Source organism: Falco punctatus, assembly GCF_963210335.1.
Source record: "Falco punctatus genome assembly, chromosome: Z".
NCBI classification, from domain to species: Eukaryota; Metazoa; Chordata; class Aves; order Falconiformes; family Falconidae; genus Falco; species Falco punctatus.
In genome coordinates, this window is record NC_137586.1 from 274,899 (window position 1) to 289,895 (window position 14,997).

Sequence of the window (14,997 nt, forward strand, 5' to 3'; positions counted from 1 at the left end):
CCCCGTGCACCCAGCACTGCTGAATAAAGATAACCTCCGCTCACTCGAATATTGGTGACTGATTCTTTAAATCACTATTTATAAGTTTTTCAGAGTCAGTATGGAATTAAGACAAAGTATGAATTTTAAATAAAAAAGCATTTTTTCCTGATAATTTATTTGAATTTGTTTTATTACATATTTTCCTTAGAGAAATGTTAAGTGATTATTTTAGCTATTTTGATGCTTTTTCCAGCCATTCTTTTGCATAACATTATTTGAAACTCATTGCTTTTCATGAGCACTTTGATTATTTCCTGCTATAAAAGGATTTTGGTGAAGCATCTACACATGTCTTTGCTGCCTATTGCTGCCTTGTTAATCTGACTCTTCCAGGTTTTCATCAATTCCGTATTTCTTCTGAATCATATCCAGCCACAGTTCCCAGGTTACCATTTTCATGCTGCTGGCAGCTTTGTTTTCCCTTATCCTTAGTTCATAGGGCATTGAGCTTAGGCAACATCAGACCGCAGTGATATGCCTGCAGTTTTCTTCGTGGGAGTGGAGACAGGCCTAAGGATGGGTGGAGGAAGGGGAAAGTGTAGAGGAATGAAGGCAGTGGGTCGATTGGCATTGATGGATGCAGCTGTGGCCTTGTCTCAGAGGCAGTGGGTTGATTGACATGGATGATGTGCAGCTGTAGCTTGTTCTGCTAAGTGGTTAAATAGCCCTGAGAAGTGTGGGAGAGGGGGTTGGGTGGAGGGGGAGTGGTGTGGTCTGACCTCTGGAGGAAGGAGAAACAGCATGGACAGTAGAATCTGACCGAGGGTAGAAGCCTTGTTGCAGCCTACTAGTTTGTGCTGCAACAGGAAAGGGGAAGCCAACATGTCCAGGGATAGTGAAGGGGAAATTCAAATTATAGCTGCTCAGCAGTGATAATTCGTGACTGAGGAATGTTCTGTCATAAAGGGCAAGAAAGCCCAACTGCACAAGGGGTTAAGCTCACTGGAAGCAGGAATGCCAGAGACCAGAATTACTCCCTGTAAGGGGGTTAAATTTCTCTTGTTGGTAAGATAAGAAACAGCCCCAGGGTTGCCTTTTAGCCACCCTGCAATGTGAGTGCTCAGCGGCACCTGGGGGCAGCTGGGCTGGGGGATGGACCCACTGCCTGGCCTTGCTCACTGGATGGGTGCTGGTGTTGGCTCATATGTCAGGGATCGGCGCCTGATGATCTTTGGAGATGCCTTGTAGAACTTATGGTGGTTGGACTCTGCCTAATGCATTGTTCATTAATTTTCTTTTATTTAAGCACGAACGTGTGTTTAATTTGTCTCAAGGGATACCATAAAAATTCCCAAACAGTTGCCATGGTTCTGATCAGTAGAGATGGAAAATACATTTACAGATCATTAGAGAACCAAAATAGGCATATTTCTTACTATTACCTGGTACAGGTGTTGATTTCTCCTACATGGCTCTGCTTCATTAGCTAGTATCTGATTCAACAAGTAGCAGCCTTAGTTTCCAGAGCAAGACTTAAGACAAGCAGTCAGAACACCCTCATACATTTAAATGTTTTCTTGTCTTGCCTTCTTTTCACCAAATGTTCAAAACCCAGTTTATTAGGAATTAGCTTGTTTTCAAGTTACTAGTCAGTAGCTGATGGTAAATTATCATAATGTCCCCTTCATCTTTCCTCAGTGAATTTCATTATGTATATTCTGTCGCAAGTTTTCTTAACGAGCTGAGAGGTTATTATACTAACAGTTCTCTTTCTAATTTCTGTCTAAAGTCAATAATTGTAATTATGGTTGTATGTAATATCTTCTATTTTCTCCCCAATTTAAAAAAAAATAATGTCTCTTTATCTTTATCTGGGTGGAAAACCAGCATTTATTGCAGTTTTCCTCATGGAATATTATTTTTCTTTAATTTCCATTGTTGGATCTGACAGAATGCACAGCAATCTAATCTAATTTTCACATTGAGAAATCTGACAGCTCTTTTCCCCTCAATGTCAAAATGCAGCCGAACTAAGATAATAACTGTATCGCACAATTGCTTTAGTAAAGAGTATTCATGAGTCAATCTGCATAAAAAAAATGTTGCCAAGGCTCTTTTCAGCTGGGAAAATTACCATGCTTTTAAAATAACTTATACCCTCCAAAACAGAGTAGAGGCATCTGGTCCTCTGAAAAGCAAAGATGAAAGCAGATTTGAAAGAATGCAGCAGGGAACATCAGGCAAATACATATTTAAGAGGAGACAGGTGAATCCTGGGGGCTAATTCCATGGCACTGTAATAAAATGGATGAGGAAAAGATTAATCTCTGCAGTTCCTTTTTTTCCCCCCTGTTAAATATTTATGTTTCTTAGAGTTGAAGTGGAAATCAAAAAGTGATCAGAGATCTGAAAGGTTGAAGATAATGCCTTTTTTCTCCCAACTTTTGTTGCATGCTTGGTCTAGATTGTAGTTCAAAGGCTTGCATGAAGCAAGTGTAGAGTATTGGACCAGTTGACAGGTGTCAATACTATTTAAAACAACTACAATATGCACTAATTATCCTCCTCTTGTTCTCTTCAGCAGTGAAGCCCAGATTATGATGGATTTTGAACTAGGCTGCTGCTCAGGCTCAAAAATGGTAGTTGGAGGAAGCCTGCACACCATCTTCCTGTCCTGTACCTCTTCTGTGGATTATCATAGAATGGTTTGGGTTGGCAGAAACCTTTAAAGGCCATCTAGTTTAATCTCCACGTCATGAGCAGGGACATCTTCAACTAGATCAGGTTGCTCAGAGCCCCATCCAACCTGACCTTGAATGTTTCCAGGGATGGGGCATCTACCACCTCTCTGAGCAACCTGGGTGCCAGTGTTTCACCAACTTCATTGTAAAAAATGTCTTCCTTATATCTAGTCTAAATTTCCCCCCTTTTAGTTTAAAACCATTACCCCTTGTCCTATTGCTACAGGCTCTACTAAAAAGTGACCTGAAACCTTCCGTACATCAACAACGCTGCAAATAGCAGTGCATATTTTGCCCTCTTTAGTTTCATGCTGCAAAGCATCTCTAGCGAAGCCACTGTGACCAAGCTGGCATGCATTACTGTAGAGATGTTTTGTCATTGTCCTGGTTTCAGCTGGGATAATTTTCTTCTTGGTAACTGGTACAGTGCTGTGTTTTGGATTTGGTGTGAGAACAATGTTGAAGTTTTAGTTGTTGCTGGATAATGTTTATACTAAGTCAAGGACCTTTCAGTCTCTCAGACCCTGCCAGCAAGAAGGCTGGAGGGGCACAAGAAATTGGGAGGGGACATAGCCAGGACAGCTGACCTGAACCAGCCAAAGGGATATTCCGTACCATAGGATGCCGTGCTGGGTATATAAACTGGGGGGAGTGGGCCTGGGCCTGTTGATCACTGCTGAGGGACTGGCTGGGCATCGGTCAGCAGGTGGTGAGCAATTGTGTGGATCACTTTTCTCTCCCTTCCCTTTGGATTTTACTCCTTTCCCCTTTTCCCTCCTTTTCATTATAATTGTTATTGTTCTTATTGTTTTGGTTTTTTTCTCTTACTTTAATTATTAAATTGTTCTTATCTCAACCTTTGTTTTACATTCCCTTCCTATTCTCTCCCCATCCCTCTGGGGGAGGGGGTGAGGAGTGAGTGAGTGGGTGGCTGTGTGTTCCTTAGTTTCTGGCTAGGGTTAAACCACAGCAGTCATCTTGTGTCTTCTGGCAACTTCCTGGCTACACCTCTGAGCTGACTCTGACCTTTGTAGCACATCAGACTTGGTCTTCAAACCATCCTTTCCTGTTGGCCTCCACTTCCTTGTATGCTGGACCATTCCCAATTTGTTCCAAGACTAAACTGACAAAGTATGTTGCCTTCCTATTGCCTTTTCACTACCTCCTCCCACTCCCCCTTCTTACTTCTCATATAAAAAATACTGAACTTTCTCCCTCTCCTCATGCACTCCAGATGCCTATGCTGACCCAGGCTGCCTGTTAGGAGGTGCTGAAGCCAGCAGCCTTACAGCAAGGCTGCTGCAACTCCATGCCCACAAGTCCAACAAGTGAGGCTGAGCACGTATGCTCAGTAGGCACATCGACACAGGTGTATAGTGCACATACCTGTTTTATGCTGGGAGAGGGTGCTACTCTGGTTACCCCATCTGCTGTTTTTTGTCTGCCCTCCTTTGTGTGCATGGAGTCTAATTGTTACACAACCTGACGTTGTTGTCCCTTCTAGTATTCTTCTGCTAACCACCTTCTCTTCCTGCTTTTCACTTCCCAGGTAGCTCTCTGGAAAGGGTCTGTGGCATGGTTTACCCCAAGGAAACAAAAATATACCTGCCTGCTTTGTGTTCTTTACATGAGAGGCAGATTCCAAGCAAGCCATGCAAGCCCCTTGCTATTTAGCCATTAAGATCTAATCTAGCTCCCACATATTTTCTTACTAAATTACTTTGATCAGTGTCTGCAGTGGACTGTGACATGAAGCTGGGTGCTGACAGGTCCAATGAGTGGCCCTGCAGTGAGCAGATAGAGTGCTACACAATGCTGGAAAGGGCATTGGAAAAGGTTACTGTGCGAGGGTGCTAGTGGCTGGTCATCTTGCAGCCAGGAGAGAGACATTAGCTAAAAAGGTCACAATGGGAGAAGCAGAGGGAAGGAAAAGGAGAATGAATAGAGATGTCTTTCAACTGCTTCATCACATTAGCAAGATGGCAAGAAAGTTTTTCCTGTTGTTCTTCATGTCACACCAGTTCTGTGAATAAAAATAGGTCACTGTTTTTCAGAGCTTTTAGTCTGGCATCCTTCATGAGATAAATTTACTTGAAACTCAGTTCTCCTACACTACATTTCCTGATAGTGGATCCCTGGATGGTGGAGGTGTGCTACTGTGATTAGTGTGGGTACCCTGTGGTGAAGAATGACCCAGAGTGCCTCTAGTAATATACAAAAACATCTCAAGTAGGTGAAATGCTAAGCTTTGAGAATGCTTGGGAAATTAGATTTTTTTTACAAGAAGAAAGGGATGATCCCATATTTCTTTGGATTCCACTAATTGCAGCCTTTTGGTGTATTTCACTTTGTTTTTAAGTAAGTTCTGCTTTGCCACACCATTTTGCTACTGAACAGCTGTTTGAAAGTAAGACTTAATATGAACAGGAAGTTGAAGCTAACCAGCCTCGTTTCATTGTTCTCTTATCACAGAGATTACAAACATCATTAAGGCAAAATACAATGGATTGCTTTAAACAAAATTAGCCCTATAAAATCTAACGAGACTTGTTCCAGGTATTTCTACAAGCAGATTTTGGAATTTATGTCCCCATGATGCCAATTCAATGAATAGCCTACTGTTGCACCAATGTGACTACCAAAATAGCAGGTACTTAGTACCTGTAGAAGTCATGCACATGTGAAAATTTATGTTGTCTGCAGATTACTGTTTGCGTTTAGAAATGATAAAATGTCAGATGCTAGAGCCTGTTTAATGCTGCTCCATGTATGTGCGGTCATGCCTAAGAATTTTTTTTCCTAGCACAAATAACTTTGGATAGTTACAATGTGTTGCCATGAAGTGTCATTGCATAGATAGCCGAGTTATAGTTACTGCTTTAATGTTTGAACTTGATTTTTAAATAACATTTTCTTTTTCTTTAGAATGCTTGCAACTATGTGTCAATAGACCAGCTTTTAGAAAATACACATACCCCTTTTAGAAGTAATGTTAAACTTTGGGTTTCTTTTATATGCAGGTGCACAAAGCAAGATCTACATGTTATTGAACACTACCTGGAAACAGCTTGACAGCTAGAATGACCTACTGTTCAACTTTTGCTGAACTGGAACAAGATACAAAACCACAAACTTCCTCAGAATTTGTTGTTGACCTAAATGACAATGTGGGAGACTTCAGGGTAAAATGAGCAGAACAAGAAACGTTTTGCACCACACAAGAATTACCTTATGAGAGTGACCTCATGTTGATTTCATCATACTCTGACTCTTCAAAAGCAAGGGGTTTACTGCTTGAAAAGCTCAGCGAAGCATAAGTATTGTCCCCATTTGAGAAATTCCACATTTGCCTAACATGAAAGACAACATGGATGTAAAATACGTATTTAAAACACAGGAAAATATTTCCTGCCTAAGGGATTTATCAAAGAATAGTGATGACTTAATTGATTTTAACAGTGTGGTCAGTGTCACCACTGGAAAAGCAGAGGAGTACTGCAGCAGACAAGTGCATGCCCACCCTACAAATGTAATCACTTATCACACAGACAACTGTTGCCTTAACACGGAAGACTCTGTATCTGCTCAGTCTCTGGCAGATGTCCAGGCATATAAAAAGACAGAGCATGATAGACCTCTAACCATGAATACCCTGTTCAGTGAGCAGGCAGATACTTCCATAGTAAATCACAATTGTTTTGTGAAAGATGATTCTGAAAATTCTTCCGCTATTCTGGAGAGTTATGCAGAGAAAATTCCAAGTGTAAGTGATGAATTTTGTGATAATGACCTAGAGTATTTTGAATGTTCAGATGTGCTAACAGTGCATGAAAATGAAATCTGGAAAAAGAAATTACAGTTTTTATTAGAAAGTGATGATGAAGATGATTTAAAACTGAGTAAGGATTGTGATGGGTGTGCTTACTTCCTCAGTGAAATGCCTTGTCTGTTCCAAGTATCAGATAACACTACGCCTATGGATACCACCATTGGCTTCTGTGGTCATCACTCAAAATTCAAAGGAGTAAATGTAAGGAGAGACCCCTCTATGTACGGCCAGTCAACTTTGCAGACAGAGATGACTCTCACTGTTGGACACCATCGAGATAAAAATACCAATTTGAAAGACAAAGAAAAATATAAAGTGCCTGTTGCATCTGCGGCCATTGAAAATGACCATCCCAGAACTGAAGAAGAAAATAATCAAAGTGGCCACTCAGCTGCAGGTTTCTCAAGTGATAAATCAAAGAACAAGGATAATATACATGCCATGACAGACTCCTCTACTAGTAGCATAGATGCTTCTTTGACACATCAGGCTTCAGGGACGATGACAGAAAATGGTACGGATGAAGACTTGCTGGGTGAAAACTCATTGCTTCTAGAGGAGCGGGGAAGAAATTTGCCAGAGGAAAATGCGAGGCATCCTGTCTGTACTTTAACAGAAAGTCTACGAAGAAACCTTTTAAAGTTGTTAAACCCTAAAGAGCTTTGCAGATATGTAAGTAATATAGGACAATCTTTTCAGACTGCTGCAGAGGTTAAGGAATCCAGTGCTCTGTTTCCCAGTCAGGAAGGTGTCATTTCAACACAAGTCCCTGAGGAGACAGAAAGCTTGCAAATGGAGGCTGGTTTGTGTGATACAGAAGAGGCAGATAAAGACTATCATTGGGAAAGGAAAAGGACTTGGGGCCTGTCTGAGCAAAATCAGATGCCAAATGAAAATGTCTCTCCAAGGGTAAGTAAAGTGTTTATAATTTGATAGAAAGAGCTGCTCTTCTGTTTTAAATGCATTTTATTCCTGTTTTTCATAAAATAATGTAAAATTTAAATTACTCTGAAAGTTCCTATTCATGCACTTCTGAATGACAGCTACGGCTGGGAAGGAAATCTGGTTTTGAAAAAGGCCCAAATAAACCATGAGCTGATCTAATTATAGAGTGAGACTGATAATAGTAAGAGTCACTAATGGGACTCTGGACAGCTGGATAGGGAAATCCGATATGAAGGCTATTGCACAGGTCTTATCAAAATAATGTTTCTTTCAACCCAGAAAGTTTCTCAAATACCTATTGTGAGCAGAGAATGTTTTGATTTACTTTCTTTTCAGTTTATATTCAAAGAACAAAATTGTCATCAGCTTAGGTGCTGGAAATCTAAAACAATCAACAAGGGTTTGCTCTGAATTTATTACAAGGAGGGGAATTTAATGCAGAGAATTCATATTACAGAGGTGGATGAAGCTTTGCTTTTTTAAAATAAAACAAAGGAAGAATTAGATATTCCAGTTGAAATGTATAAACCAGTTAAAAATAAAAACCTCAAAGTGTTGCTCTCCAGGTACTTGCATGTTTTTTGTTGTGGGTAGGAAACTGGGGAAATCAATATAGTTGTATAGATCAATATGATGCTCCACCAGTTTTCGTAAGTGGGAGAATTAGATTGTACTTTTTATTTCACGTATTAAAAACTCAATGTATATAAATACATATGTATGAGTATTAAATAATGTATAATCTTATTATCACTGACTTTACTGATTTGAAGGTGTGTAACTAATTGCACAGAAAAAGCCCATTTCTGACAAAGCTTTAAACACAAGCTTTTTTCAGTTCCATATGCTTTTTTTCATCTGTATTATTTAGGCCAAAATGTCTCCCAGTACTGGGTAGTAGACTGACTTTAGTTTCACTGTTGGGGTATCTTAAGCAGTCAAAAATCACTGAGTTCTGCTTGAAAAACATTCATAAGGTTCTTTGTTTTTATGAGACTTAAAATTCCAATGATGTTTTAGCAGCACATGATGTTCTTATGATGGGAAATACCTCCCTATTGAAATTAACCTACTGAGAATTTCTTGACAGTATGTAATGCCATGGTTTCCAAGAGGTATTGTTTCATTTTTTTTCCAAGTGCAGTACAATAATTTAAATCCCAGAAGCCTATTAACAGAGAGCTGCTGTTATGTCACTGTAAGTGCCATGGCCAGATTTCATATTGGCTAGTTAGCCTCTTGCTACTTGCAGTCAGTAGGTATTTCTTCCGTTTGTGTGTTCATGACCAAAACTTTACATTAGATAAAAATCAAGTAGGAAAGAAGTATTGATGTACACAGAAGGGATAGAGGTGAGCACAAACCAAATCCCTGGTTTTAAACATGCATGGACGAAGGTGAAATTTAGGTGTAGCTTCAAAATTATGTGGTCTGGAAAATGAGCTAAGCAAAAGCATCCCAGCTGGAAACAACTCTCTATAGCACAAGGAAAATGTGGAGAGCTTCTCACAGCTCCTGTATAGTAAGCCAGAAACTCCTCAGCAATCTGCTTGTATAACCTAAGAAAGAATCAACCTCCTATTGCTGTGCACAGGTTTACGTAAAAGTGCACTGTGTATTAGCTGGAGACCAGCTCTGCCAGGAGCAAGGTGAAGGACTTGTAGCAAAACCCACATCTGACCGCTTTTGAATTGCTTTGTATTTTCCCTCTCCCTATGGTGAATCAGCTCTGCTGAGAGGTACATAGCACTCACAGAACCACAGCACTAATTACCCAAAGATTTACACTTCCCCTTAGTGCCAAGTTGCCTCTAACAGGAACAACCTTTGCACTCTGTGTTGTGCAGCAACTGCTCTTCTGGTGACTTCTCTTTGGTTAGATTACCAAGGTGGGAAGCTCCTGACTCCTCTCATGACTTCACAGTCTAGCCACAGGTGAAATTCTTTGTTTAACGATTTATTTTAATGCTTCAAAGCAGCTCAATTAATAATAGGTCCTAAAAGCCAACTGGGCCGGCTGTATGATATTACATACTCTACAGAGAGCCAGGAGTCTTAAAGTCTGCAGGCCATTCATAGTGTCCAGCCAGCACCCTCGGTGCAAGGTACTGGTGTCACTTCAGAATTACAGAGCTGATGTCTATGGCCTGCTGAATGCCAGCAATGCTGGTGAAGTCCTGCTGGAACTGGCACATTCAGAGAGGTTCCAGGGCATAAGCAAAATACCCAGTGTTTATGCTGATAGCCCAGGAAGAATGACATGTGGTGTTTGTATATTTCTAGAACATTTTCCCCGCTACTGATTAGAACTGCTGTTCATTCTGCCATTATTTTGTTTTTGCTCATGTCAGAACAGCCTGTTCTCATAAAATTTGAGAGATACTTGGTTTGACCTTCTTGACACAAACGTGCATCACTTCTAGATGATTTCAAATTTTATTTTACAAAAAGGAGAGAAGCAGAACTGACACAGAAATTCCAGGTAGTCAGGTAATGTGGTTGTGCACAAGAAGTATTTTCTGAACCACATAATACCTCTCCCTTTTTAGATTCCAGGATAGTCAAAATTACAAGGGCTGCATAGGCCCATGAAGCTGTTCATCTGTTGGACTATTGGCCTTGTTCAGTGCATTAAGATAGTACCTATCTGCTGTTGTGTGTGATGTCCCTAAGGTCCCACGTGTAAGGGATAACTGTCATTTAGGGTGTTTTGTTGCTGGAGCACTCAAGTTTAGAGCTCCCTGCTCTGAAGTTAGTGCAGAAACGCAGGTGTGAGTTGTGTGCACTGCACTCCAACACTGGCATGAAGGGGAGGGTGTTTGCTAGGAGAAATGTGCAGGAAGATGTAGGAAAAGGGTGGAAAGGTAAGGGGGGAGGAAGCAGCTGTGTTACACAACAAAGGAAAACTGAAAGAAAACTGTTTGGAAGGATGTCAGAACAGTTGTTACAGATTAACTCTGCTCATGAGGAGCTGGACTGAAACCCAGAAAATGGTTTTACATAGGCCAATAAACAGCATTCGGGTGGAAACTGGTTTAATGGCTGGCTTTGAGTACAAACTGGGTGAGGACTTCTGTTACAAAACAGTAATGACTAAGAACTACTGTGCATGCCTGACACATCATTTTCAATCAGCTTCTAGTTCTTTCATTTTTCATTCAAATGTTTTTAAACTGCCTCTTGTCACATTTAAGGAAATAGTTGCTGGAAACAAAGGAAGGTTTTCTGGTTTTATGAGTTCAAAAGCTAGTCAGCTATAATTTTTTATGAGACTTATTCTTAGTCCCTCTTGGTGCAGCTTGACACCACTCACAGTTCTCTGCTGGAATTCTGAAAAAACAGTTTGCCTAAATGTTTCCTGTGGCAGTGGAAGCTGGGATCCAAATCTCCTCCAACTCTGAACGTGTAGAAATTAGGTCTCTCTCAAGGCTTTTCATCTTCATGGAAAAGTTTTGCACTCTGTATAAAATACTTCAGTAGCCCTTGGGTGCAGAGTAACTCTTCATCAGGTGGTTAACATGCTTTGTTTCTGAATATTATATTCATATTATGTCCCACAGGTCCAACAGGAGGGTTTGAGAGGCTATACCTCATCCTTTCTAATAGGCTTGAGTGGTTGTTAGATCCACTTGAAAAGGTGGTTTGTCTGAGACTTTTGCTCTTGAGTCTGGCTGAGATGGGAGCTGAACCTTCGCAAGGAAGGGTCTGAGCCTGAGCAGTGTGGCAAGGGACAGGAGCTCTGTATCCAACCAAACAAAAGAGTCCTAGTCTGAGTAACTAGGCTATGATAGCAACCCTGCTTATTCAATAGGATTCACCCTAGGGCTGGCAGATAACATCATGTTTTGTCACCTGTGTTATAATCCGCTCCAGCCTTTTCAGGGAGACACACACAAAAAACCTGCTCTGATCCCAGAGTCAGTGATATACTTACTGTCCATATTCTAGGAGTGGTTTACTCCTAGTTATACTCCATTTGTACAAACAGAAGGGTATAAACGTGACATGGAAACTGCATTTACAGGGGAAAATTACCTTGCTAAACTATTTCTTCTTAAAAGACAGTGAGAAAATGGTAGGTAAAATGAATCATCTCATTTTAGAGGTGAACTTCTTGCTTTCATTAACAGGAATGGTTCAGGTGATCAGGCGAGAGACTGATGTATAAATTAGCCCTAGGTTTTGCAGGGGATGGGGAACTACAATAGCCTTAACTCATGCCTACTGAGTTTCTTTGCACATGAATGTGACAGTTTGTCACTCAGTTTACATTGGGTGAAGATGGTCCATTTCTCAGATATGGGAAGGGAGCAGATAACAGCAGCTAACATTATACTTCCAAGGTTCTTGTGAGGCTTTGAGGTGCTTTAAAAGTATCACATGGAAAGGGGTCATTTTAAGTCCAACTTCACTCATACCTTTTTATCACACAGTAAGGTGTTTTAGCTGGCTTTCTGTTCTTCACTTTATCGCAACTTAATGTATTTGGCTTTCTTTAATGTTTTGTCATAGTCTGAAGATCCCAGCTTTATATATTTATTTAGGAGATAATGATGATCTGCCTGTCAGTTTTGTTATCAAGAAACACTGATAAGTGAAGATAGTGGCAATATCACTATTGACTCTAGCTGACAACATAGAGTTTCTGCAGAGCAGAAGTGTATTTTTTAGTTTTGCCTTAATTCCAAATCAAAGCACTTGTACGGGTGTTTATGTTTAGCAGTCACTCTATCAAAATACTTTGCCTGGAATTGTATCATTTATTCTTTTAATAAGTCTCTGAATGTGATTTGTTGTGACATGCAAAAACCACCAAGACAGGAAATTGTAGCTCTGCTCCTGTATCATGCCGCAACCTCCACTGACCTTATTGTTACCTGCCATGTTTAATTTTTTCCCCTGTATGATCTATATGTCTTTGTCAGCAGTGTAGTTTACCCCTGATATTTTTCCCCTTGGCGTGTATGCATTTTATTGCCAAGCACATTATGTTGCTTTTTTCCAAACCTAATTGTTTTATTTCCTGCTCAAAGTCACAATTTTTTGGGTTTGTGTGTAGATGAGGTTGCATATGGATCACCTCTTGAGATACAATGGCTTTTCTGGCTTCCTTCTTTGAATGTAAACCAGGGTCAAAAAAGGACCAGCAAGAGCTCAGACCGTGTCCATGGGACCAGGAACATGGCTGCAGGGCACACTGGGTCCCAGGAACTGGGAGTACTCCCGGGCTACCTGGGTGTATGTAATCTTTGAGTTCCTTTATGCTGTTAAGCTAGCATATGCAGTTTTCACAAGTGTGCTGACTCCTCCTTTTTCCATATCAGTAATTAAATTAAATAACACAGGTTGCTCAGGTGCTATATTCCCATGCCCCATAGGTTGAAAATTCTCCTTAAGAATCAAATATTTATTTAACAAAACAGTTACAGATACGGTATTTTGTTCAGGTTCTTGAATTGCCCCATCTCCTTAGTATCCGATATCATTTGGCCTCTCTGCAGATGGCTTTATTAGACAACCTCAACAATGACTGATGGAGGTAATTACCTGAACATCCCACTGAACAGCAACAATAATTCTTCCTGTTCAGGCTTCCTGTGCTGTTTTTCCTGTTTTGTGAATGTGGATCTTGAAGTATCAATTCATCACCTTCCACAGGCTGAATTACTTTCTCTTAAAAACCATAAAACAAGCTAAAAATGAAAACCAACCACAACTATGGGCTGTACCAGATTGAAATCTACTTTATATAAGAAGTAACTGCCATCTTTGATTTTGAGTCAGTTTCAACCCAGGCACAAGTCTGGAACCAGAGTACCTGTAGGACTGCATCCTGTTGATGCTGTTACATGTGCTGAAGCACAGCCAATCTAAACGACATTTCTTAGAATGCTCTCCAAGTATTTGCTATTGCTTGTTAATTCAGTGTTACTTAAAGCCAATCACTGAACAGCACACAGCCTGCGAAGCTTAAGAGCCAGTCAGATCCAGAAAGGATCTCGTTTTAACTTAGAGAAGCTGTCATTCCCACCACAAAGGTGTCTGCTGCAACTCATAAAACCAAGAGTGAATATGGGACACTGAGAGCAAATACAAAATGAAGAGGTAGGATGCAAGGCAACTAGATAACATAAGTGGATGCCTCTTTGTTGCTACAAGAGTCAATGGCTTTCAGAGCCAGAGCCTTGTTTTCAGAAAATTATGTTTTTGATCTAGTCCTGATTTAAACTTACGCATAGCATGCATAGTTATTCAGCGCTCTACAAGCATAGTATGGCAGTAAAACCATTAATAGAAAAGGTAAAGAAATGTAATGTGTTGGCCACTAAGTCGGATGATATAATGGATTGAATGGAAGACCTCCAGGTCTGAAAATGAACTCAGCTCGGGCTGAAGGGACAGATGAGTTTTACTGTAACATTTGAGGCCACAGATATGATGCTGCTCCTTAGTTCCTGGTGACTTAAAGAGGTGACTCAAAACATTCTGGGGGAAGCTTACTTCACATAGAACATTCTGCAGGTCTGTACATCATCGGTTTGGTCATCTGTGTCTTCTAGATCTCCACAGAGACTGTAAGATGAAGATGTTCCTGATATCAGGTTGCTGTGAAGAAGTAGGATCTTTTAAAATTTCTTCTTCTTTTCCCCATATTCTCCCCCATTTCCTTCCATAACCCAGAGGTGGTAAAAATGCTCACTTACTCCCTATAGTCCTTTGCTTTTCATTTAACTGTTCCTGTCAGGCTGTGGAACACAACGGGTCATGTTAGCAGAGAAAAAAAAACAAGGCAGGGACCTCCTTACATCACGATTTTACAATAGATTAAAAAGAAAGCTCTGTTTTTGAAGTGGCTGCTTCCAGCTTCCTTTTACATAGCTATGATGTAATTGACTTACCTACTTATCCCTCCTTTATTCACAGTAACCACGTCTTTATAATGAAAGTATGTGGACTGTGTATTTTGTGTATGAATTTAAATATAGAACTGTGATTTCATCTTTCTGTTGTCCCAATCAGGCAGTTTGTTACACATGCACAAATTAAAATGGCTTGTTCTACTGCATTCATATAATTAAATTCTCTAGTTTGTTACCATTCCTTTGTCATCCTGTAGTTGAACAGATTGTACAGTAATTGAAGCAATTGTTAAAATGTATGGCATTAAACCCCAGAAATCTTCTGTGAGAGCAGAGAACAAAAAATCAAATCAAGATGAATAGTTCTAGGACTGTGTTAGCTGAAATAAATCTAATCTAAGAAAATACCAGAGTTAAAGCCAGCAAGGTTTCCTAAAACATGTTCAAAGGATTTGGATAGAAGTGCTTTCAAACAAAATTAATATGGAGCTGATTACCATATACCCTAGGAGCACATATCTCTGTTAAATATAAATTAAAAAAAAACAATAAATGTGCCACTATGAGGCTTTAAATTGCATTCTGCTTTCAGACCTACTTTTGTCAAATGCAAGGCAAGGCACTTCATTAGAAGCCTTCT

At 40.2% G+C, this 14,997-nt stretch overlaps 1 protein-coding gene across 2 annotated transcripts in view; it reads left to right on the forward strand.

Moving 5' to 3' along the window:
- The first annotated feature begins 6 nt into the window (after positions 1-6).
- Positions 7-14,997, forward strand: part of ALPK2 (alpha kinase 2) — a 55,328-nt gene continuing 40,337 nt past the window's right edge. For both annotated transcript variants that reach the window (XM_080371475.1, XM_080371474.1), the window contains exon 1: positions 7-7,461. In XM_080371475.1, coding sequence (XP_080227601.1) covers positions 6,079-7,461 — 1,383 coding nt within the window. In that variant the 5' untranslated portion in view covers positions 7-6,078. The remainder of the gene's footprint in view (positions 7,462-14,997) is intronic.